This window comes from Molothrus aeneus, chromosome 3 (assembly GCF_037042795.1).
Source record: "Molothrus aeneus isolate 106 chromosome 3, BPBGC_Maene_1.0, whole genome shotgun sequence".
Classification (NCBI taxonomy): Eukaryota; Metazoa; Chordata; class Aves; order Passeriformes; family Icteridae; genus Molothrus; species Molothrus aeneus.
The window spans coordinates 83,920,833-83,948,287 of record NC_089648.1 but is presented as its reverse complement, the minus strand read 5'-3'; the positions used below and the strand labels follow the sequence as shown (position 1 = coordinate 83,948,287).

The 27,455-nt window shown below is 38.4% G+C and overlaps 1 protein-coding gene across 2 annotated transcripts in view; it reads right to left on the bottom strand.

The window, feature by feature from the left end:
• ARHGEF10 (Rho guanine nucleotide exchange factor 10) overlaps window positions 1–27,455 on the bottom strand; it is a 111,780-nt gene that overhangs the window by 38,451 nt on the left and 45,874 nt on the right. For both annotated transcript variants that reach the window (XM_066547288.1, XM_066547289.1), the window contains 8 exons: window positions 25,701–25,778; window positions 25,295–25,474; window positions 23,914–24,030; window positions 22,088–22,180; window positions 20,554–20,724; window positions 18,087–18,232; window positions 15,597–15,772; window positions 327–442 (listed from right to left, as the gene is read on the bottom strand). In XM_066547288.1, coding sequence (XP_066403385.1) covers window positions 327–442; window positions 15,597–15,772; window positions 18,087–18,232; window positions 20,554–20,724; window positions 22,088–22,180; window positions 23,914–24,030; window positions 25,295–25,474; window positions 25,701–25,778 — 1,077 coding nt within the window. The remainder of the gene's footprint in view (window positions 1–326; window positions 443–15,596; window positions 15,773–18,086; window positions 18,233–20,553; window positions 20,725–22,087; window positions 22,181–23,913; window positions 24,031–25,294; window positions 25,475–25,700; window positions 25,779–27,455) is intronic.

Genomic DNA, 27,455 nt, shown 5'->3' with positions numbered 1-27,455 from the left:
AACTGCCAGAATCCAATTTCTTAACATCAAAATGTAATTCTGTTTCCATATAAGCTTATCAGCTACTGAACAAATGCAGACACTTGTAGTACCCACCTACACTTAAAAACAATAAAGAAAAGCAAGATTAGAAGGACAGCTGTATTCTATTTATAACACTTAACAATCAACACTAAATGCTGTTAACTAGAGGTAATACTAGAGGTAAAAATTATTCCACTTTTTGCAGAGAGGACTAAAGAATGCCTTGCACAAACCCTAGAGAGAGGCAATTATACAACTTTATAAGAACAGACTTGAAAAATAAATCCAGCTTTGTTTATTACCTGATAGTTTCCTTTAAGGCTGCTTATTAATTGGCTAATTTGACCAAGTACATTCAAGTCATGTAAAAGGTTCTGCAGATCATGGTACAGTTGCCCTGGTCCCATATAGAGCTTGCCTGAAATGAATAAAACCATAAGGTTATACATAACAAAAATATGCAATTTTCAGTTGAATGAGGAAAGCATCACAAAGACAATATAAACATATATTACATCTTAAAATCAGAGTGGTTTATTTCTTTGCACATACATTTGCATTATCATTTGCATTTCCTTTTAGATCATCTTACTGCCTTTTTTAGCTACAAATAAGATTCAAGTTGTTAATCTAGTATGATAGGGAGCATTATCCTAAGTTTTAATATCCCACACTAGAATTGTAACAAATATCAAAGCTTCACTGGCCCCAAAATCTCTTGCTGCCATGGAAGTTTTGTTTAGCACCAAACATCAGACTTGCTCTAACACATTAATGCAAACATTTTTCCTGGAGGTTGTTTTTGGTTACATGACAAGCAAAAACATTTATCTGTAGCTTTTGCTATGATGGTTTAAAATTAAAAATTTGCTTTATTGGTCATGAGACAGTTCTGGGTCATACATCTTTAGCCTAACTCTAACACAAGCCTGCAATTTCACTGAACCACTTGAAATTTTACTGCGATCATGCTTAAATCAATAAAGGATCTGTTCTAAAATCAGCAGCAAATCTGAACAGCAACAGAAATATTTTATGGTAATAATCAACAAGTATAAGGGAACAGTAACTCAGAAAAACACACTGTTTACTAGGATAAGGTGTCTGTTTAAATGCATAAAGCTTGCAAACCCCTGCTAATATACTTTGACTACCATGATGCTAGGAGTGGAATGGTTATGTAATTCCTTTGGAAACAACACTCACTGTCCCATAAAAAACCCACCCTGACTCATACAGAGTCAGCATGTTTCCCTTGGGCTGAATGATAGGAACAGGACTGGATTATCTTGCCCGGAAACTCCTGCAGTTTCTTTAGCTCACAGAGTGCAGTATCCAAATATGGATCCTTCATCCTTAGCACAGCTTTGGAAGCCAGTCTATGGGCAGCAAATGCCCCTGGATCAGAAGGATTCACAGTGTGCATACAGTGCTGGCTGCTGGCACAGCCCAGGTGCCACACACACTGCTGGCACCTCTGCTCCCCCCAGCCTGCTGCAGGGCCAGGGTACAAAACACAAACCAAACACAAAGCTGTCCAAACAGCCTAAATCGGAATAAATATTAAAAATAACATGCATGAAACAATTCTACTTAAATCATTAGTATATGTTTAGTTAGGTATGAAAATAACTTTTCTAAAGACATTTTCCTGTTTGGAGGAATCACACAGATAGAGGCCATCACAATGTTTTTCTTTAATGTAATTCATTATATTAAGCTGGAAATCTGCCTCAAACCCTGAAAAGCATAAAATTTCAAGACTCAAAGAAAATATTAATGGCTACTTTATTTAGTTCTCCATTTCACTGCAGGAAAGTGCAACATAAACCTGAAATATTACACATTCCCATAAAATTCCAAATTATTATCTGGCCCTTAAATCTTCTGGTAAATTGGATCAATAAAATTATTTCTGTGCATTGCACTTGAGCACCAGACAGGGAATGACTGCCCTTTACTACTGTTTACCCATCCAGATAATAGATGTGATTATCATCCTTTTCTTTGCCTGCTCTGAATGCTAATTAAAAGAACAATCTAGCCTTTCTTACCCTGAAAACCAAATTAGTCCATAAGAAAAGATAATTACATTTATTGTACACCATGAAAAGAAACAACTCCAAAGTAGATCTAGGAAAAAGAATTTTGAAATTATGGTCAGTTGAGTATGTTTACAGTTTTGTTTCAAAAAAAAAAAAAAAAACCACTTTTCTTGAACTGCAGACTCCATACTTTCAATTAAGCTGCATTTTTACTTTCTTCAACCCAAATACTTGAGAAATCTCTCTTCTCTCCTTGTATCTATCTTCTGATAGCTTACACCGTTTTTCTTGCTAACATCCACAATAATTGTAATTTGTTAAGTACCAGAATCACTAGTTCCTAGATGCATCAAATTGTTGATTTTTATGGGGCTACTTGCAAAGAAAGGTGCAGATCAGTACTAAGAGGAAATCTGTTGAAATCTAGCTAAAAGCCATGACAGTGTGTCTGGCACTGCAAACAAGACAAATTATATCATTCTTGCTCCAAACTTCTCTAACAAAAAGATAACTTCTGCAAAAAAAACCAAAAAATTACACTGAACAGAAATAATTGTTTGATTAGTTGAGTTTTTGGCAGAAGTCCTGTCACCTGGGATTTACAAACTCCACTACCAACCAAACCAAACATCAGGCATGGAAAAATCACTACAAGTCTTTTTGAAATTTAGCTATGTGGGCTTGAATCAAGAGAAAACAGAACAATCAGGCTGTGAAAAGCTGAGTCTGTGAGGCTTCACTTGTACAGGACAGATATTTTCACCCAAGCAAATTACATTATTCTTAAATTATAAAAGCCAGGGTCACTCTTTGTAGCTTGATAAAGACAGCAGACATTTTGTTTATTATTGTTTGGAGAACAGATATTAATGGAACATATAACAAGGAGCACCCAGGCGAGCCCCAGATGCTGCAGGACTTTATGCCATAGTGTTCAACTGAGGCCATAAAGGAAGCTTTAAGTGCCTACACAGATGGGCTTGCTCTGGGCAGTCCATATATATGCACCACACCTGATAATCCTCTTCTTGAGGATTCTTATCAAATAATCTTACAAATATCTTTCTTCCAGCCTTGGAAATAAGGCATAAATCTTGAATTTCATTCAGTAATTGTCACCTGAGTCTCTTTTGTCTGCATCATGCATATTTTATAAGCTATTCATAAGCAAAGATAAAAAGGATGCAATATGAATGTCAAAGCAAATAAACTAACCTGGCATCTGAAAGGCTGTCACCAGAAAAACCAAACAAAAGTAATTTTAGGCTCATTCATTAAAAGATCACATTCTTAGTACAGGAAAGGAAGCACAAAATCAAAACAGTAAATAATTAATGAGAGTCTGCTTCCATCCTCTAATGGTCTAGAAAAGAGAAACAGCCAAGTTAGGAAGAAATTTTAATACCCAAGGACAAGATCAATAGGCACCACTAATATCAGCCTTTCACTGAGGTCCCTAGTGGGCAAAACTAGCATAGAAAAATAAGGCTTCAGAAATCAACAATGATGTAGATTCATCAGAAGCAAGTTCTCCAAAAAGTGATCACTTGGATTGTGTCTGGATAATAGTTAAAAGTTATAGCAACTTTATCTCTGAACTGGGTCCTGTAAGGGTTACTCATAATGTCCTTTAAAATAGAACTGGCTTCTCAGTGGTTAACCAAACACTGACTACCAGCTGATCCTGAGAATCGTCTGATGGAGGGTTTTTCTTGAGTGGAGGGGGTGGGGGAAAACACTACTCTGTTCATCAGATGTTTTTCAGTTCACAGACTGGCTGCTTCAGCCCACACATGTTCGCTGGACATTCAATTGCTGGCTATTTTGGGGTGGGTGTCACTCCTCCTTTTATCCATAGAGAGTGCACTGAAAAGCTCTTGGCTTCACTCCAAAGCAGATACGTGGTCGGTTTCTTTTGTACTGTGAAATGTTTCACAAATGATAAAGACATTTCCTTCTCTTTCCAAGCCACTCTTGTTAATTATCAGACTCTAAAACAACTTATTTTTTCTATGGGAAAAAAGACCTTCATGGTTTTAGAGAAGGATCTCCCCAGCTCTACACATCCTACGTGCTACAGAGTGTGCCTGGGCAGGAGAGAAGGCAGCACACTGTAACCAATAACCACATATGTGGCTTCAAAGGCAACTTTTTTGCATTCCACCTACAGATCAAGGGTGAAATCTTGGCCACATGTAATCTAGCAAGAATCTTTTTCACCAACTCCTTTGTTGCTAAGATTTTACCAGAGGAATTTGTGCCTCCCTGCAACAGGCAAGTTTACTGCCAACAACCAGTAATTCTTGCAAGGTATCCAATTCCTTGCTCAGCATTACAATGAAATACACTCAAGGTTAAAAAAGAAAACAAAACCACAACTTGGTTTAGAGGGAAGAAAGGAGGTAAAAGTTTAAATTGACTGCGCTGCTATGTAAAACTGGGGAGAAGATTTGCTTTTTATAACAAATTTCTTCTTAGGTCAAGATACATTCGTGTATAATACCAAACATTTATTTTACCTGCTTTTTTCCCAGTATTACTCTCAGCACCACAGCTTCAAATTCATCAATTTTGCCTGGTATGAAGCAATTTTTATAACTGAAAAAGAAGCAATTTTAGGTGATTTACATCCAGGCATTTTCAAAGCCTGCAGGAAACTCCCTGTGTGTGGTTAAAGTCAGTTTAACTTGGTTCAGGCAAAAGTGGAATTGGGAAGGTTGTGAATAAATACACACATGCTAGAGAAGTGTCTGTGTGGTAGTGCCTGGGCAGAGGGGAGGATTCCCACCGCTGGCAGAGGGCTGCATTGCTGGGGAGCAGCCACAGCTCTCTCCCTGCACAACAGCAGCTGCCTGAATAGGTGCTGGCACAGCAGCTGCTCCCTCGGGATTGTCATCCATCCGCTTCCCCTAAATTTTCTGTTTCCATGGCCACTTCAAGCATATTGGTTATCATAATCCTGAACTGCTCACACCCTATCCTTCCTTTCTAAGAATTACAAAGGGACACATTTATTTTCTATGGTGATTTGTTACCTGTAAACATCTTCTACAAGCTCTTGTTGTGTGTTCTGATTCCCATTTGTGAATTAGTATTTTATCACAGATTTGTGCTACTAAAGACAGAGTAGATGCAATCACCCATAATTTGAACATCTATTGCTGGGCAAGCAAACACAATGGGTCAGCTGGTCCCATCCCATACAAAACTCCTGTTTACTCCCAATTAGAAGGATTTTCTTCAAGTAATACTATATACATATATATATATATATATATATATATATATATATATATATATATGTATAAATTCAAATGTCACACAAAGAAAATAAAAGCATCAGTCAAAATACTTTCAATATTGCAACTATTTTTGCAAACATTTCTGTATTGTCCATCATGTTGAAACAAAATACTGTTAATAGACAGACTGATGGGTGTCTCTTTTACTGCAAAGTAACTAATACAGACAACATCTGCCTTGAGTATAATCATTGTAATGACCTTTTCTCCACATAGCTCAGAACCACAATACATCAATACAAATTGCTTTTGGAAAAGCTATATTGAAATGAAGTGAAAACCACTGCATCATGAAAATTCAAGGTCCTTATGGAGATTCTTTTGCTTCTGAGACACATAAGCCTGAAGTCAGGCAAGTGTTGCACAGACTGGAAGATCATGAATGCTCAAACACAAAAACCACAACTGAATCTGAGGAAGGCTCTTTTCCTGACTACAGTTCCAGTGTTACTGAGAGATAACACAAAATTAATGATACGCTTGAAGAACATGCCAGATTTGAAGACCACTCTGAAAGGTTGGTATATCCCAAATTTGACTTGCCATTTGCAATCTGGCCTTCGAGTCTGAGCACATTTGTATTGCTTCCTCCCACTGAGCCATCTGTGTGCATCTAGGCAGCACACTGAAACATCAAATGTTATGAAAGGAAGAGATTTGGGAAAGTTTCAATCCTCATATAGAGCATAAAAATCACCTGGGATGAGGGAAGAAGTTACATATGTGGGAGGTAACTTTAAAAGCTGCTGTGTCTGAGGAAGGAATATCAAACTAGTACTTGTATAGGATTACACACTTGGAACAAATAATAAGAAACCAGGCCCTTACACAACATTTCAACTATATTTAAACCTGAGAAGCGTGCACAGTCTACTGGAAAGCAAAGTATCATGATACAACATGAATTCTTGATCAGTTCATAATAAAACAGATATCATGAGATTGTTAACCTATTTGTGTTAAACTATGATGATGCAGTAGTAATATATTTAAAACCATTTAAGTGTAGACAGAACTGTTCAATTCTTAAAATTTGGCTTTGATTGTCCTAGAAAAGTTATGTTGATTTTTTTTTTCCTGAAGTAATAAGAGGCAAACAGCATCTCACGGCTTAATTTATAATGCCCACCATTAGAAAGGACAGAATGGACACTGTGAAAGACAATGTTGTATCTAAAGTAAAATAGTTTCCTGTATACTGAGGACCTTGATAATTAATATAAAGAAGGAAATCAGAAACTATTAATAAGGCCCAAGAATCAATCACTGCAGTTGAGGAATTCTTCCCCTATACTTGGTACTAAAATCCTATTCCTATAGATACACTGGTATGCAAAACACACCACTGCTTTACAGCTGCTCAGTGGAAGAGAATTTGTCAAAGTGAGAAACAACATTTTTTTTTCACAGGTCTAGTGGAGCTACTTTTCCAAGTACAAACAGAAAAGGAAATCTTTATGTGCCATTTTAAATGCAAGCTATCTATTTCAGCAACAAATAAACAGAGTTGGTAAAAAGATTGTGAATCTTGGAAACACCAGAAACACTAATTCATTTCACAGTTCATACTGATGTTATGCAAACATGCTTGCTTTGCAAAGTCCCAGAACACCTAACTTTTGCTAGAAGGCTGGTGATGAGGGCCCCCTTCTGTACTAAAACTTTGTCTTGCACAGAACTTGACATATCCAAGCACCAGTTACACACTAGAGGCACATCCATACCTCTGATATACATTGTCCCCAACAATTCTGTATGAGTGCCAAAGCCAGTAAAAAAGGAGATGAGGTTTTTAGATGCTGAACTACCAACTTCCTGCACGCTGTGTTATGCAAGCAAAGTCCCTGGCAGCACTCATATCACCACCCTCCTCACATTTGTGCCTTCACCTCACGCTGCTCCTGTTTCCACAGGTGCATCAGAGGAGCACATGGGCAGGTCCAGTTTTCTTGTTTCTCCTTTATGAGAGTTTTTGAACAGATAGTTGGAATTTGACTAAAATAGTAATAAAAAAAAAAAAAAAGTTGTCAAAAATCCTGGCTTATGACCTAAACAAGTCCACGGGTCAATTTAAAGTTCATCCCAGAAAAGCAGACATTCTGCCCTCCCTGGTTTGCTTTTTCATGCTAAATCCAACTCATGATCTTCACAGTTGCATTCACCCAAAAAATCTGAGCCACCATAAGTCAACTAGGTCTCCTGATACTATACCACACTCTCAGGTCCAAACTGACCAAGTTTTTGAGTGGCATCAGTCTCCAGGTTTGGAAATTTAAGCAAATGGGAAGTCAGGAATGATGTCAGAGAACAAGAGTTTAGTTGGCAGCCATCAATGAAAAGCTGCTACATGCAGCTACTCACACGTATCCTTGCAGTACAACCCTAACTTTGGCTTAGTATCCTAGCATGGAAAGAAGCAGCACAAGCATATACAAAGTATTACATGGTAAGCAATAAACCCCTCAAGCTTACTAGAATGCAAACTATTCAGTTCAGACATGGTGTAAGCAAGCAGTCAGGATATAGTCAGGACTCTCCATCATCAACTACCACGAAGAGCTTTATCATAAACATGAAATGACACTGTTCAGTCTAATCATACTTTAATCATGTATGCATCTAAACATAATTTATGTTCTTAATTATTGAAATTTATAATCTGAGTCTCTCAAACTAATGTATTAAATTAACTATTCTCACTGCCATGCAAGACAGGGGAGTTCTTCAGGTCCTAATCACAGAACCAAATAGCACACAACACCCACTACACAGAGCAGAGATGGGAAACAACCCTCACAAGTCTCAACTCTGACAAAGTATTTTTAATATACTTTACCTCACTGTCAGTTGCTAATACCTTTCTCTCAACTGGTAATTACATGAATGCTGAGACCTGTCTTTCTCCTTGTACCAGATCCAACACTGAAGAAATAGGTTGCATAAAAATTACCATCTAACCACAAAACTGCTTATTCACATATCTTGAGGAATAGCAAGATAAAATCAACAGCTTGCAACTGCAAGCAGTGAGTAAGGTATTGAATTCATAGTGCTATACCATTCGTGAATAAAATTATAAAAAATAATGCAAAACCACCAAGGAAATGTAAAGCCTTGGAGACAGTGAGAAGTCGTTCATAAGTTCATACATTGAGAGCATGGATTCAGTATTATATTAAGCTCCAGCTAATCCTGACCACACCAGGAATTTCAGATATAAAAGACCATAAATATTTTTCCTTCTGACAGAAGCAGCAGTACTGTGTCAGAGATTAAAGCAGCAGGGAACATGAGGGAGAAACACTGGAGCCCTGATATGCTCACTAGAGTGGACCCCACAGCCTGGCTCCCCAGCGTCACCCTAGCTGGGACAATGGTCAGGGGTCTTCCTGGACAATGTACTGACTGCAGTTCCTGGCTCTGTTCCCAGGAAAAAGAAAAATGCTGTAATCAAAGACTTGAGAGTGAAAGAAAAGAGGTGCCATGCTCTTCTTTTGCCTCACAAGGCCAAGAGGAAGGCTGAGGACAGCATGGACCTGGAAGCACCTGCCCTCCTAAGGAGGGAGAAAAGTCACACAGGGCCTCTGGGATGCACCAGCATGGGCACAAAGGGTGAGGGAGAAACTGGGTGCAAAAACACAAACACTGATATAAACAGGTGATGAAAGTACGTGTGGGAAGGCATTTAAACAATGGAAATACTGCAGGGTCCCAAGTCTGGTCTGCAGGCAGTTGTAAACTGGCCAAGCTTCCAGAGGTTTACACTGGAGCTCCCACCAGACTATAACAAGTCACATGGAAATGGCACTGTGAGGACCTCACCTCCCTCTTTCATACCAGCTGTGTTTCTAATAATTTTACTACTCATGTGGATGAGATCCCTGGCAACACAGAACAAGGTTTATAGGAAGTGGATGACAAATCCTCTAATTGCTATAAAAAATAAAAAAAGCAAAGAGAAGAGTCTCATCCTGCATGGGTGAGACAAGCATGTAACACCTAAATTGATCCTTGCCTAATCCACTAGATAGAAACTTATGTCCTCTTAACAAAGTCAAGTATTTAATGTCACCTCATTTGCTCAGATGAACAAGCTTTTTGGCACTAGATTTATTTAAACTCTTTGGTCTCTTGTTTGTATCTATCAGCAACAGTTTACATTTAATAAACACATTAAATCTCAGTGCATAGTGCATTGCCTTCTATAATATTAACTTTAAAATAAAGCCTTACATTATTAATCTTTATATATTTCTTTGAGATTAAAGCTAGTTCAATTAGCAAGTCATGCCACATCTTTCTTTCTAAAATCTTATCACCAGAGCTGGAGTTGACATGTCACTTAATATTAGTTTTGCATACTCTAGATATTGTATTACTATTGCTGTGCCTTAGGGGATCATAAAGCTGACTTTTTTTTTCTTCTCCAATTTTGTATCTTTCATTAGACAAGCCTGCAAAAAAAACCAGCTTTAATGGCAATGGCTATCACAGCAGCACTATCTTCATTTTTGAAAAGAGATGCCATTCCACTGAGCAAGATATTGATAGAAACAAGTGCACACTCTAGCCCATCATACATCCCTCCCTGGTTCCCTGGCAACACTCAAAGGCATTCACAAAGTGGCTGCATCAAGCAGAAGGAACCTTGGAAGAGAGGAATCATTTCTGCACTTCAGCATCATGTCACTCCTATATATGACAGTAAACAAACCCCACAGAGATCAAGAACACAATCAAGGGGAAACAGAGGACAAATATATTCCTGGAACTCTGAATGAGAAAGGGGAACAGCCGTGGTTTAGCAGTGCTGAGCTTTGCTCTCAGTCACAAACTGTAAACCTGTGAAAGAAAAAAATGACATGAATATGAAGCCATAAGCATACTAACCTGATTTTTGATGTCATTGTTTTCTTCAGTGCTCATCACTGCATGGATATATAGTACAGATGGGTCTGGATCATTTCCCCTTTCAGCCTTTAGACAAATGGCTCAAATTGATGTTTTTTTTCATTTAAGTAACTGTCTATGATGTCTATGTCTCTTAATCAACCTGATCAGAGCAGAACACTGCTGCCAGACACTGGTTTCCCACCCAGACACGGCAGGATGCCTAGCCCTCTCCCTTTGGTTCTACAGAGTCTCTCTAGTCTGGTCTTCTTAAATAAAAGCCCTGTGAGAAACTTCTCACTCACCCTTTTCATTCTTGGGGACCCAAGAACAGGTAACTAGGGGTGGTTGCTGTTGCTGTGGCACCAAACCAGCATTTGCCTCAGCACAAACCCCAATTCACAACCCATCAACAGTTTGCATGAAGTGCTGCAAACTCATAACATGTGCCAGAAGTCTGAGAAAATGAAACTCTGGCCAGTATATTTGACTTCCATTCCTATATTCCCAATTAAAAGGCAATGAAATACACATATTCGCAGTGATTTTATGTACACATGGATGAATTGCAAGGAAAGGTTGTCTTCTCATTCTTCTAGAGGGGTAATACTGAATATTTTGGTAAGAAGTTACAGATTTTCCCTTTGACTATACTATTTATATTTTTGGAAAATATTTATAATATTTCATATCAATGACTTATTAAAAACAAGTTGTATTCACTGTGCTTTCATCCATCCTTTTTTTTATCGCAAAAGAATAGGTAGCATTTAACTTTCTTGATGCCCTCTTCCCACATATTCAACCCAGTTGGGAATCTGAAGAGGTCACAGTCAACTGGAACTTGGCAAACATTGTCTCAAGGCAAGAAGGATGACTGTGGTAACTACATGCCTGTCAGTCCCACTTCAGTGTCTGGTAAAGTTACAAGGGTTATTCTGGAGCTAGTGAAAAACACCTGAAAGGCAACACAGTCATTGGTCCCAGCCAGAACAAGTTCACGAAATTGAAGTCCTGTTGAAGAAACTTAATTTACTTTTATGATAAAGTAACCCAGATAGTTGATCAGGGGAAGCCAGTTGATATGAACTGTGATTTCAGTAAAGCTATTGATCTGAGGCTTCTCATAGGCCTCAAAACGTCCAGCACACAGTTGGATAAGCATATCATGTGATGGGTGAGAAACTGGCTCATGGGTCAGGCACAAAGGGTTATTTATTGTTAATGGGATGGTAGCACCAGACTGGTGACCTGTCAGTACTGGTGTTTCCCAAGGCTTCATTTTAGGCTCAGTTCTCTTCAATGTCTTCATAAATGACTCCAAGGAATAATAAGAGCTTTACCAATGACACTAAATTGGGAGGAGTTGTCAACTCCCTTGAAGGCAGAGAGACTGCAGAGAAAACCTCAACAAATTATAGGGCTGTGCAATCACCAAGCATAGCAAGTTCAACAAGGGCAAGTGCTGGATCCTGCACATGGGACAGGGCATCCCTGGATGCACAAACAGACTGAGCACAGACACTGGAGAGCAGCCACACAGAAAGAAATCTGGGGATCCTTGTCAGTGGTAAGTTGAGTCTGAGTCAGCAGTACTCTGGCAGCCAGGAGGGCCAGGATGTCCTGAGAGGCATCGGGTACAGCATCACCAGCCAGGTGAGGGAGGTGGATTTCTTACCAATGCAAGTAAATCAAAACCAAGAATATACAAATTTCTGTTCCCACTGAAAACATTACCCTGTTCCTATATTAATTCAACTTTTCCATACTATGACTGTGTCTGTGCTTCTGCACATGGACTAACTGGGGTGAAGAGAACAGCAACAGCCTATCAGAAACAATACATGGATTTACCAGGGGAAAAACTCTATCTCTCATCTTTCTGCCAATGGTTCTATGAAGAAAATTAGGACATCAGACTTTTTGGTACACATAATTAAATAACTGCTTCCACAAGAACTGTCTGTCTGGGATGCCAGAGAGCTATACAGACTTTCAAGCAAGACTAACTCCAGTACATGAAACAGGACTTCGACTAATTTGCTGAGAGAAATGCGCCTTTTCCTGAAGACTGAGATTGTGAAATGTTTATTGGTTATGATTGCAGGAAGCAAGCACAAGTTGTAATTGCACTCCACTAAGAAAAAATGTTAGAATCATACAAATAAAGGACCCTGCCAAACAGCTAAGACTTCAATCCCTCTTCATGTTTGTAACTATGAGAATTTAGTCTACTGTTGGTGCTAGGGGAGAACAACAGGGACAAGGCAAGAGCACACCAAGGACAGGGCAGTACAGCAGAATACATTCAAGTAAAATTTTCCTGCTTTGCCCCATACACCCTCAGGCCACACAGTTTTTCCTACCAAAATACAAATGGCTTAAAACCAAAAAACAGCCCTATATGTGTTCTTCTGTAGAATCCAGAGACAAAAGACTGTTGAACAAAACTCAGTGGAGTAGAAAACTACCCACTGATGATTTTGCCAAGTGAAAACCAAGTTCACACAGTCCCTGCTTTTTCATCTTAGAACAGTACTGAAGCATGTCTTTGATTTATACATACTCATAAAAATCTTTCAACCTTTCAGTTGCATATTACAGGCTGTACAAGATTAATTCAAATTTAGTTATTAATTCATCACCCAAATTTTCTGTCTTTAGACTAAGCTGCTTTTTCTTGCAACATCATAGAAAACTGGAAGCACCAATTGCATTTACTCAAAAATAAGCAGCAAGATACAATTGTGACAATAGCTATCCACTCACACAAAATGTTTTGGTGGAGAAAAAAGTGCCATGATAAGGGAAATGCAACTAATAACCAGTAATCCTCGCAAGAACACAACCTGAATCCATCAAGAATCCTTGCTAATCACAGCAGCAATGTCAGAACACCAACCTTATAGGAGTCAAGGACTCAACCTGGCATGTGGCAGATACTAACCAACTATTCTCAGTCTTCCAGAAATGCAAAAGGTAATCCCTCTACTACTTAATGTACTGCTTACCCAGAATCATCATTATTCTGTATCTTTTCAGTACCCACAAACTAGATATGTAAGCTGAAAATCAGCTGTGAGAAATGGTTCTATGTCTCAGGATTTTGCCTGCAGCATCCCAAACTGTTCTTGATCACTATATTTTATTAAAACCACATACCATGAGGCCACTGGGATTTCATCATATACTTTGAAAAGTATATATAACTTTTCAGAGGGAGACATCATTTTATGATGACTGCAAAGATATGAAATTTCAAGCAGAGTAGATAGGATTTCTCTGTTACCACTTTGCAACTTGTAGTAAACACCCAGTAGTCTCATTAACGATGTGATACTACCATATTAAAGATCATGTCATCATCAACTATAAAATGCAGCAACTTGGTGGGTGCAAATAAGAAGCAACACTGAACCAGTACACAGTCTTACCAGTCTGTCCCTCTGCAGGAAGGCTGTGCTTTCTGAGCTTCTGTAATCTTTAGCAGCCAGCTTAAACTGGAACTAAGGAGACAACTCTACAGAATAACTAATTACCTAATTAACAATTAGGTGTGTATTCAGACTTGTCTATAAAAGCCAGTTCAAACAACTCTGCATTCAGAGTAACAGCTAGTGCAAACACAGTAGTATGTGCAAAAAAAAAGGCTATGATATTCCTCCTTCATGATTGTTTATATTCAATTTAGTTGGATCATTTTCCAGGAAAGTTTGATTAAACCAGAGGGAGGATTTTTCCAGTACACCCAGTATCCTTCAAATCCTTTTTATTTCTTATCTTTTGATCCTTTTTATTAGAAGACTAAATTAATATAACAGAGCTGACCAAGAGAAAAATTAGTTCAGCTCACATTTTACCTACAGAGTACCATTTAACCTGAAGGTTGATTTACAAATTATGTACAAAGTAATTTCTTTTCTTGTGTGATTTTGTCACCAAACATGATGAAGCTGAAAAATCTCAAAAGCCAAGAGGTTCAAGTAAGTTCTACAGGAATTTTTGGTAAGGAGTTTTTGTTTCTCCCCTCAGGTTTTTCTTCCCCATATGACCATGCTGACATGCAAGGATTTGGTCTTATCAGCTGTGAAACTGTAGCAAAAAATCATAATAGGAATATTCAACAATCTGTTCCTCCCACACTCACCTACAAAAGGGACCCCCAGTTCTAAGAAATAGACTTATTTATATAGTTCTCTCAGGGTTATGCATATGGCAGCTGGTAAGTCATAAGATAAAGGCTTTAATCTCATTCTCCAAGTAGTCCCTTATTGCTTAAAAGGAGTTACAAGAACTAAGTCATCCTTGAAATAAAGACATAAGTCCCCATAAAATTTTCTGTAGCTATTTACAAAAGGAGGAGCAGGAGAACCTGACAAAAACCATCCTGGAGAATACTGGGGGGGTAGTAAATGCTACACTGATGCTGTAGCATTTATGCCTCCTTATAGCACAACTGTGGGAAAATTCATTAAGCCAAGGGTGCAATATTAAATAAATGTAGTGTGAAATAATGCCTAGAGCTACTAGCACTGAAATCCATGTGAATTATAATCCATGAATAGGAATCAAATTACAATCTAGAGATATTGAATGCATTTAATATTACAATATTTAGGCAATAAACAGGACATAAAAAGAACTCCTTATATATAAAAGTCTAGCTAACAAGCAAAGTCTTAAAATTCATGTTTCTCTTGAAAGCAGTTGGCAGATGTGTAAGGGGGATTAACTAGCACAGAAGAATTTGTAAACTTCAGAGCTTGAGGTCCTTTTTGGAGAGAGGCTAGGAGGAAATTACCTATTAATATATAGTTTCAAAAACATTCATTAATGTTTTTTTCTGAAGCACAAGTCTGAAGGGCAAGATGCCATGGGCTTGAAAGAAGTGAATAAAGTCTACCCTGCAGTAACCACTTGTGTCCAGACTCTTAATCACAGCAACAGGGTGGCTTGGTCATCTTTATTGAGAGAAACTTCTTTGCTCTAACTGTGGGATAAAGAACAAAGGCAGAACCAGTGACCACAAGACCTCTGGTGCACCACATCAAACCCACATTTTTGCATGTCTGCACTCTCTCATGCTTTAGAACTCTTTACTCATTCATGCATAAAATTCTAATCTACAACAAATACAAGTAATTCATGTTGCAAAGCAGGAGCCTGGCTGTCACTTTATGCATTCTCAGTTTCCAAAAAAAGAGGCTTTACTACTCTTCATGTTACAGAAATCTTCATGGACAAAATGTTTTCCTTTGTTTTCAGTAGCCCACTGAATTTCAAATATGGATTTCAACAAAGTAGTCTGTCAAAGTCAGTAACTCCTGTCACTTACTTGGCTTAGAGTTAATGATGACATTTTCAGCAGTGAGCTGGGGTGGGAACCTGCAGTTGTCTCCTTGGCCCTCACTGCTGCCATACTCTATGACGTCCACTTGTCCCAGTGGTACACTCCACTTCAGTAAATACCTCTGGCCAGTTGTCATGGTGCCACTGCTTTCATAGGAAGAGCTGGAAGATGCACAAATTATTGCTGTGACAAGCAACTGTGTTTCAGGGCATACTATTTATTATTTTAGCTTCTAAAATCTGCTGTTTATCAACTTGAGTACAGTGCACAACTTGAAACAAATACATGTATCAGGCTGTCTTTTGTGACTGACCTTTCTCAGGGTGCAAAGAGCAGCCATGCAGGTGCATAATCTTGTCTGCAAGCACCACAGGACTGCCAACAACAGTCCTTACATTTTTATAGCAAAACATAAATGACCATGTTTTAAGATCAATGTGCATTTTGAAATCCTAATACAAATGCTTGGGATTATACTTTGGCTCCACATTTTCCTGATTTTTTTGAAACACTTCTGTATGGGCCCTAACTGCTATGTTTAGGGAAGTAGGGATGATGGAACCTTTGAATGACTGCTGGAAACAGGAAGGACAACTGAAGGGCTGACAAACCAACATTTCTCCCAAGCCCCAAAGCCCAGACTGTTCTGTATAGCAGACCTCTGCAATTGCTACAGCTTCCAAGAGTAATCCTGCCTGAGCTGCTGCTTAAGAAGTGTGCATCACAACAGGCATTCCAGAGGAAAGAGCAGAGTGAGGAAGCTCATTAGGAATAGAAATTACATCAATACTAATTTTACTTAGTTTTCTTTATTCCCTTATTCCCATTCAAGAACATGTAACAAACACTTATTATAAAGGACAAAAGAGATGATAAAGTGAAGAAAAAAGGTTTATTTCACAGAAAAATGACTAAAATCCAGAAGTCAACTGCTTGAGAGAAATCAGCAAAATGCATTTATTGAGAACAGTAACTAAATGCTGAAATTCAGCTAGTCAGCTCCCTATCTGCAACACAGACTTTTGTTTCAATGAGGAAGCAAGTATGAACAAAGAACACAACTGCCACAACTTTAGCAAATATTAATAAATTCTTGACCTAGCTCAGAAGTAACAAAAAAAAAAGGCAGGAAACAGTTGTTCAGTTACTAGGGATAGTATCCACCCCATCCAACTGCTGTTACTTCAGTCAGGCCACCAGCTCCTGCTGGTCATCTATGCTGTGTGCAAAGAAAGACCTGAGGGTCGTGTCACCTGCAAAAATATCTATCTTTTGCAAAGCAGAAACACTCAAATGTCCCAGGTGTCTAGGGTCCACCAGTTACAGAGGAATTTTCTATGGCTTGCAAAAGATACATACTTTTACAGAGGGCATAACTCTCAGAGGGTCAGAGACCTGGCATGATCATGAACTTTTAACTTTAGCGTTTAATGGAAAACAAAAACAGGCTGCTCTTTGTTGCTTCAAGTACAAATACAGAAAATCCAAGACTTTACTGGTATGAAAGAAGATAAAATATGAATAGTGAAAAGCAATATTCAAGTGTTACTAAGAAAGTAAAGAATTTGTGAAGGCAAGGACCACAGGATAATTGACATGAGCTTCTTAATTTTCTGAAGTGTAGTTATTATATGGCACTTCTCACTCACATGGACATGAGACCAAGCAATCACACACTTAGCAATGTATGTACAGGATTCACACTTCAGTAATGAATTAAGATATCAACTCATATTATGCTTAAGAAAAGCTGTTCTTGGAAGATTTTAACAATCCAGATTTTCTTTGTCAGAATGTACCATTACATAAAACAATTTATGATACAAGCAACATATGAATGTGAACAAAGTCTTGGCATACACAGATATTTAGTAACAGTAATAGTTACAGCCAACAAAAGCACAGAAGGAACTAGGAAAAAAAAGGCATTTTTCAAAACATTTCACCTTTAATCTTTCAATGTTTGATCCCAGAGGTAATAACCCTTCCCCATCTGGAACTTCGTTAGCAAGTTCCAGGTTTTTTCTGGCAACCAGCATTACCATTATGGATTTTGGTTTTTTGTTTGTTTGTTAGAGGTTGTTTGCTTTGCAGAGGGTGGTATTTACTTCAGAAATTGTGTCAAGTTACAAATCTGTGTGTGTTACAGTCGGAATTTGAGGAAGAAGAGAACAAAGTCTTACCTTGGGGCATGCCTGTATTTCACTAAGCACTAATACATAGCAGTAACAAGACACTACAGAGCATTTCTATCTGTAATCTCCAACTGATATAATTTTCTTACAAATTTACTCTAGAACTTCCAAATATCAGCCAGCAATTTGGAGGGCTATAACAAAGCTAGTTATCCTTTTATTATGACTACTCCTAGAAACCATTAGCCACAGTAAATCCAAGAACACAAAAGCAATTCAGTGTCATTTTTTTCCACCTGAAGTTCAAATGATTGTCTAAAAAATGTAAGTGAAATCTTACCGAATATTCACCGTTGCACACATCAGCACATCATTTAACATGAAAAGGCGCCGTTCTTTGGTTTTGACAATTTCTCCTTTGTCATTATAAACTGTCTCAACCATATCATCAGTCCGTATGAGGTATCTGTTCCCGCTGCTGAGTAGCTGGATTTTGAAAACAATCAGCATTGTATATTACACACAGTACATCCAACATCCAGCACACAAAAAGCAAAAACAATGGGTTATCACTTGCCATCCTAGCACAAGTGATTGCAGGTGAATTTGCCAAGGCAATTAGGTCTCTTTATTAATCTGCTTTTGATTCAGAGAAACAGTAACTTCTGCTGTCATCCATGTGGACTTAAAGGGCTTTGCATCTTAATAGAGACCATGGTTGCTCTGGGAATCTTCCACACTGATAAAGGTTTCTTGGCAAAATGAACAATTCCTTCCACAATTTCTGTGATTTCCTTGCTTAGTCTCTTCTTTCATAGTCCACTGAAGACCTACACATGATTCCAACTGCCCAGAGTGGGAGGCCAGAGTGTGAGGAGGAAGTGTGCTCAGCCTGCTCTGTCCCCCTGGGCTCACACAGCTGAGGAGTGCTGGCAGGGTGTCACAGACTGTGGAGAAGATGACACATCCCAGAAATTCTTGGCATGTAAACTATTCCTGACATTTGCCTTCAAGGGCTGAGGATCAGCCACTGTGTGCAAGCGTGAACCAATCCCTTGCATGTCAAACACATCTCCATAGTGTCCAACAGAATAAAATGGTCCACAACTCACTAATCAACCACCTCCTTCACCACCTATTTCACCTTGGCTGGCATTGCTCCAAAACTGTGTATGCAAATATACAGGCTTAGGAGGGCCAACCATGTCCTGCGGGGCATAGGCCCAGCATTACCACCCAGGCAAGGGAGGGATTGTCCCACTCTGCTCTGCACTGGCCTCACCCAAATATTGTGTGCAGTTTTGGGTGCCATAATGTAAGAAAGATATTAAGCTATTAGAGAGAACCCAAAGGACGGCCTCAAGGTGAATGCCTTGAGGGGAAGCTGTATGAGGAGTTACTCAGGTCACTTGGTCTGCTCAGTGTGGAGAAGAGGAGAATGAGGGGAGACCTCACTGTAGTCTACAGCTTCCTCATGAGGGGAGGACTCTTCACCCAGAGGGTGTTTGGGCACTGGAACAGCTCCCCAGGGTAGTGGTCAAAGCCCCAAGCCTGACATAGTTAAAGAAGCATTTGGACTATATTCTCAGGCACTTGCTGTGACTCTCGGGGCTGGTCTTGTGCAGAGACAGGAGCTGGACTCCATGATCCATGTGGGTCCCTTCCAACTCAGCTGATTCTGTGATATTAACACAAAAGGCCTGTGGGACCCTGTGAGATTTGGAGTGACAACCCATGTACATATCAATGAATCACCCACTGCATAAAACACAAAATATTGCAATCAATGTCAACTGACAAAAGGTAACCTGGGCCATCTCTTCAAAAGCACATTCTGTGTCTTGGAACTATTTGCAGATGGTTAATAGTTGCTTCAAGAAGCAGGATTATGGCAATGAGAAAAGAAAGTAAAATGTCTGAATCCATCTTCTAATGCACTTAGAATGGAAATACTGTTCCAGTATGAAAATTAATTCAGTATTCCATAGCTTAAAATAAGAGTTTTCTGGTTGACTATTGCTTTCCTAAAAGATGCGCTTTTTTGTATCTCCAAAAACACATCCCCACTACTCTACCTCAGAAGGAGTCCACAAGATAATAAACTGGAACTTCACAAAAGCACTAATTGAAGCATTTATGCCTCACTTCATGGGAAAGAAGGAATCATTTATGATACAAATAAAACAAGGATATATATATCCACAGTATAGACAGCTACTAATGAACTCAAATAAAAAAGATGGTTCCTTCCTTCTTACTGAATGTCTTCTAGAGTTCTTTTCAGACATTTCTATTGTATGATGCCAATATATGAATGAAATAGATGGAGATTTTCCCTAAAAGAAGGAAGATGTTGAATGCATTCAATAGCACATCCTGAAATGCTTCACAGTTGGAAGCACTGCTGTGTAAGGACCCTTTCTTTACACAGGTGTAATTCCCCACTTCTAGGATAAATTAAAAGTTGAATTTTTCCACATAGAACAGGTACATGAGATTTTACTATATATTATTATTTCCTACACTGCCACAGAACACCAATACTGCTGAGGCAAGCTCAGTGTGTCACCTATTCCAGCACACAGTGGTGAGCCTATTCAGTCCCAGAGGCAGGTGACATCTCACAGTCCCAAAGGCAGGTCATATCTCATATCTACCACTAGAATGACCCCATGTCATTCTACATGACATCTTGATCTCTACAGAAAAAAACCAAGATAGCTGTCTCTTTGGTGTCTGTTGTAGAGATTACTCAAGGCCCAGAAACTGACTCTTGCATTTCCATTATACTTTCTTACTTTCCTTACCTTGTTCAGGTAACGTTCATTCATTGCTTTTGCTATTTGTTTTATTTCACAGCGCTGATCTGCATCCCTTTTCCTTTCATTTAACTTCTCTGCCAGTGTCTCGAGCTCTGTAAGAGCCATCTGTAGAGGTAATCTGTCAGGATGTCCTTTATTAGTGTTCTTCAACATATCCTGAGGGGTAATTATAAAACAAACAAAAAAAACCATTGGATTTATTTTCAAAGTCAGGTTCCAAGATTACAGAATGTACAGTTACAACTCAACATTCTTGAGTACTACTAAAGAGTAAGACCAATAAACACCTAATGAATATTTGGACAGCACATTGCATAATTTCCCAAATAGCATAGTAATTCTTTAAAAATATACTGAATGGGATCACATACATTCTTATTTAAAGAACAAAGTTACAGAGAAGGGAGATTGTTTAATACTATCTGGCAATCAGTAATATACTGTAATATGTATGTATCTATAAACAATGATTTTAAATGAAATTTTCTGATATTTACTGTCATAATAATATTGTATTATCTTTATTACTGTTATTATTTCTCATTAAAACATGGACAGCATACTCCTCCTAAAGTAGGAGACATTACTTCATTAAGGTCACAACAGCTCCTCCAAGTCTTTCTCTTTTGCAGGCATACAGTAGGAACAGTTTGAATTATACTTTGTCTCCATTCCCAGAGCACTTAAAAATCTTCCTGCCACAATAAACTTCATCATTCCTGCTATTTCAAAAACTCCCACCATGGCTTCTAATTCACATGCTTCCCCCATGACTACCTCTCCTCCTTTACCCCCAGTAATTCCCAAACCTGCAGCCCAAAGTCTGTCCTGCTCTTGGCACCTGTGAACACAGCTACCACACAGTGCTTACTGGGGTAGATCTGCTGGGGTCTGGAAGGAGGTAAAAACAGATCAAATTTTTCTGGAGCAGGTCTATACTGGGGAATTGTGCTCTTCCTGCAGCTTGACTGCCTGTTGACATGAGACCCAAGGACTCTCTGTCAAATCCACAGTTTCCATGGGAAAAGAAACAAGATGCTGCAGGTAAGAAGGAAGCTGAACATACTCTAGCAGGTCCTGTGAGCCAATAATCAGAGAGTTTCTAAACTATCCAAGGTATGAATTTAATCCTCTTGTTTTTTCTTCAATGGAAAGAAATGCCACTAAGTTCCTAGTAATATTTTGAAGTGTTACTAGCTAACAAACAGATATAAACAAGCAGCATATTTGAACTACATCTTTACTAGAAAACTATTCATAAGCTATATTTTACTTAGCAAGTAATCTATAGTAAATCTAGTTTACTGAGGCTTTCCTGCAGTGCCCTTACTGCCTGTCCCTGCAATCAGACTATGAGATCAGCATGTTCAATGCACTGAAATGTCTCTTTATTTCCCCATGATCCAGTGGTCACTTCCACTGCAACATGATCCTCTAGCAGAAGACAGCTGCCATGTAATCCCAAGGATAAACTATGCAAGAATGCAAAAGGAGCCTCTCTTTGGTAAATGTTATTTACCTGCAATAGTAGAATGAACTGTGGAAAACGTTGGATAGGTTTCATCATCAAACCATACAGTGTAATGCGATCAGGGCTTGACTCCTGACACTGCTGCAATGCAAGAAAGACATATTTACTACCATGAGCACATTTCCACCAGCTACAGAATGAAAGGAAAATATTTCCTAAAAATTCTTCTATATTGCTTACATTAATTATAACAAGAAGAGCAAGGATTCCATTTACTAACAAGATTTAATAAAAAAATATCAAATCTTTTAGAAAAACCCATCACTATCAAAATGATGGCCTGCCACTGAATTGAAATATCCTCTGAATAAATACAGCTGGGCTAAAGCCACACCAGCAATGCAGCACCTATAAATCTAAAAACCCATCTATGGTTTTTAAGAGGAAATCTAATAAAAATATCATAATCTCAGTGCTATGCAAACAGAGATTTTGATCTTCTTTATTTGAAGAATCAAAGAAAAAATGTTGATTTATATTTGGAAATAAAAATGTTAGAATCCATTATTTTAGTTACTACAAATGACAGATAAAACCAGACAAATTTCTTTTGCAGGTGAAAAAAAGCCAGAAATGGCCATAAAAAGGAAGGCTAGAGGAAATACTCAATATTAAAAACAAAGCAATTCTAAACAATGTTAAACTGGTGTTGTGCTTAAATTGCAATTTATTGCTACAACTATCAGCTTCACAATTTATTTCCATAGTTATCTATACAAACATCTATTTTTTTCCAAACAGCAGTAGTGAAGATTTTGATCTTCACTGCTGCTGGGCAAAAATAAAAAAAGAAAGGTAAAGAAGTGGCATCTGACAAGCAGTGATGAGAGGTGTGGATTATGTCTGTATTGCAAAAACATGCTTTTAACAGTAGAACATGATGTTTAACCTGTGACAACATGCTCACTAGAGAGTCTGATCTTCAAGATGCTTGAGGCTTCCAAAATATCATCCTGCACAGAGTTGTCTACACTTTAAAAAGCTGTTAGTTAAAGATCTGAAGGCAAACCTCTGCAATCCTTCTCTAGACAACCTAAGAGTTGCACTAGGCACCCAGTTTTTACTGTTTTTTGGACCACTGTAACAGACCTGACAGGGTGACCAGCTCTGAGAGGCACAACTCAATGCAGGATGTCTGGGGAATGAGACATCCTGAGCTCTCCGACTCTCAACAATGTCACAGACAACCCAAAAGCCTGGCAATGGATTCTGGATACTGTCTGTAAGGTGTCAACCCTAGGGATTCACAGCACTTCTACTGTGTGTGCCAGGCTCTCCATACATATCATGACAAGCATCATATACAACAGGTCAGCATGCATTCTGCAAAAAAATCACCAATTTCAACCCCAAACCAGAAATACAATCTTCAAAATCCAGGAAAATTGTTATAGAATGGAAATCCAGCTGCACTACCTCTCACAACACAATAAACAAATTAGAATTAAAATAAATTTTAAATTAAAAAGTGGCTTCATATGATGAACTACTATTTGAAACTCACCTGATATGGAAGAATCCTAATGTTTAGACAAATAAAGTAAAGCAAACACCAATAAACTGATTTGAATAACAATAAAACTACTGTGCACTTGAAAATACATCCCAGATCTAAACAGCATGTTACTATGCCAAAAATACAATACTGGAAGGGCACCCTCTGGGGTTTGTTTGTGCCAAATCCATAAAACAGACCTTAAGTCCATAAAACCAATGAGACAATATACAGCATAAGCAGTCAATTTTCCTCCCAAATTATAACTCATGCTTTCTTATTTATCACATATGCACAACTATTTTAAGAATGAACTAACCTTTAAGAAGTCTAAAAAGGCAGGTTTGGTGGCACAAGATTTCTTGAGAATCCCAACTGCTGTACTGAAGTTGTTTACATATTCACTGTATGCATCCAATACCATAGATTTAGAAAACTGAAAAGAAAAAAAGGCAAATCTTAACTAAAAGTACAAAAGACCTCTGCCAGCACAGCTATAGAGACCTCTGGCTGTCAGGGACTCACTCAGAACTAAAGGCTTTGCTTGGCCTAGTGCTGGATACACAGAAATACTGGTAATACCCAAAATAATCTTTCTGCAGAAGACAGGCTGGAAACAGAAAGATGTAACAGCTGTGAATGACATTTAATCTATTTACAGAAATTGTTTCATCTTGGCTAGAACACTGGGACAGAAGAACTATGGGCAATCAAAGGGCATCCCCTGAGATTCAAATCGACAACTGAGATCCCCTGATCATCTCACTACCTGTCTTCCAGCTTAAGTGAATCAGCCAAGTCCAGGGCCTTCACACCCTGACTTCAGTTATTAAAGACTTACTAAGAAAGCAGACAGATTGTGTGGCCTGCAAACAGCCATGGGAATGGATAGATCACCACCCATTGCCTTCTTGGTAATTTCATCTCTCTCTTTTGCAGAGCTGGTCTCATTAAGACTACCTAAGTTGATTCAGTCACAACAAGGCAGGTTTGCTTCAAGCAACACATTTTCAGTAACTATTTCATTTTGGGTGAACTGTGATCAGATCCCAGCTCTCTTACAGCAGGCATGAAAAGGTGGTGACTTCCAGCACCTGGGTGGTAATAAAACAAAGCACTCAAGCCAGAAGGCAGACAACCTCTTCGAGCCACACTTTCATGGTGAACAACATCTTTCTATCAACCAAGACCATTTCTTATTTTCTCTAATTTAAAGCAGTAGCTAATTCTGGCCTTTACTGAATGGACTTCCATTAATGATGGGACAGGGTTTACAAATACTCCTTATCAGTGTCTCAGTTCAAACTCAGGAATTTAGGACATTACCTACTTTGGTTTCTTTCTACTTGCACACTACTAGGTATGACTACTCATTTTTTATGAGATGCTGAGCCTCAGTCTCACCTTAATTTCTGTGGGTTTGTGAATCTCTAATTTCTCATAAAAATAAACTGTTTACTAAAATGTCTGAAAGATTAATCAAAGCCTGAAAACTTTTCTTACAATCCTTTCACATCTGCCAACCGAGCTGAAGACATGTGTTGGTGTCAGTTTCCTTATCAGGATAGTACATGAATACTCTGACAGTTGCCACAGGCATTGGAGAAGATGGGAATAAAGCAGCTAAGTTAGAAAGATATGGAGATGGAAAAACAAGACTAAAATATAAACAGATTATCTGTTCTGACAGATTTGCTTACTGAAGCAACAAAGACATCACCAATCATTTCAACAGAGTCCCACTCAGAGACACGACTCGCCAGCGCAATCTGAAACATTGAATGGCACTGAAGAATTTCCTTAATTCGATAAAAGACCATCTTAAGTTTTCTTTCACTCAGTAACTTTGGTTCCATATCTGAAAGGGGTTTCTCATATTGCTGTGGAAAAAGAAAGAGCAAATTGATTTAAACAAACAAAAAAAAGGGACTTCTGTAAGCAGAAAAATAAACTTATGCAACAGTACACATGCACAAAATCACTGAACATTTGGCATGAAGCATCTGTAGCAAAATCTGTGTTAGTCACAGGAAGGATTCTTTAATGATATTTAATGATTCTTTTTCAAATATTCAAAATTTTAAAATGCAAAAGATATTAAGGTACCTCCAGGATTCTTTTGAGAGCATCCACATAATTCTTCTCACTATCAACTACCGAGCCCAAAATATACCTTCTCACAACCTGTTGAAACAACAAAGTTTTGTCCAAAGCTCTAATCAGGTAACACATTCATTATAGTTGGAAATGATGATTATAAAATTCTCACATTAATAAAACAAAAGAAATACAAAGCAATTTCAATACTGGAACTGTAATAAAATAATACTCTTCAAAAGTAATTTAATTTATTATTACTCTAAAAGTACTTACTTTAAAGAACACAACAATTATTGTATCGATATCTCTATTTTTTTCTGACTGTTTTAAGTCCAAGCTTAACTTTTGAAACTTGTGTTTTGACTTTGGCATTTAACAATGCTCTCAGGCACCTGATGCAATTTTTAGGGCTGTCCTGCGCAGGGCCAGGTGCTGAGCTTCAATGATCCTGGTGATCTTCCAAATCAGGATATTCTATAATCCTATGCACCTTAAATGTATATATGTAGGCATTGATGGAAACAATCATAGGTATAAGATAATGTTGACTACTTCAGTGATTGGCTACAAAAAAATAGGAAACAATTTTCCAAAAATCAGTCCTAAATTTTATTTTTAATAGGTTTTATACATTTATTAGGAGCAACATGAAAGGCAAACAAGCAAATACTAATTGTCATTTAAAGTTAAGGCCATAATAACTCTACCATATAAACTGAGAAAGTATCCAAGTCAGCATTTTCTTTTGGGCATTACCATGCATAAATGAAGACCCCCATGTTATCTATACTTATATGCATTGACAGAGTTCTAAGACCTTCAGGAAAAGCTACCATATTTCATGCTAAACTACAGGCTATTTATTACACCTCCTTCTCCACCTTCTGCTTCACCTGAACTGCACTTTGTATGGACATGCAGGTGGCAGGACAGGAAGGACTGGAGAACCAGTCTGGTTTAGAACTTAAGCTTCTTGCCATCAATTAGATTTCTTGTTGGCTACAAGGATTTGTTTTCACCCAAATCCATTTCCTAATCCAGCTCACCCTAGAGTTTCAAAGTGGGACTATGAGGGAGAAGACAGCACAGGAGTAGGATCAAACCACTTTCCATAACTACAAGAGAAGGAAATCATGCTCATTTTGCTATTTTAAGCTAGCCTAAATGACCATGAAACTCAAATCTCAGGCTTGCTTCTTTCTGCTCTAGAACCCACAGCCTCCTGCCTCCTCCACCATCACTGCCTTTAAATTTTCCACATTTGTATTTTGCATTAGTAAATGCAGGTTATGTGAGAATTTTCTTTCAGGTACTGGCGTTTCAAAGGAGGACTTCAAAATTATCTGAGGCTTTGCTTAAGATATATACAGTAAAATTAGTTGTGTCTAATCTGTGCTTAGAATGGATTTAGCAGTGTCGTATTTGGTATAGAGGATCAGTGGCTCTGGTGATGAATACTAATCCTACTTTTAGTCACAGTTCATTCTTCTGAAAAGAATAAACATCTGTAGAAATAAAAATTTCAGGCTCTATAATACACAAAAAGAATACTTAGTATTGGCTTCAGGTTATTGCAATAGATATGAGCCCTAGCCTCAGTACTAGCAGGCACCAGGATTTAAACAGAAGCCATCATGCCACCTGCTGTTTGAAGCCAGCATGTCCACAGAGCAGCTCTGCGGTGACAAGGCAGCTGGGCTGGAAGGGGACCCTGGCCTGGGGCACCCAGGGCTGTGACCCCTTCCCACAGCCAGGCTATGC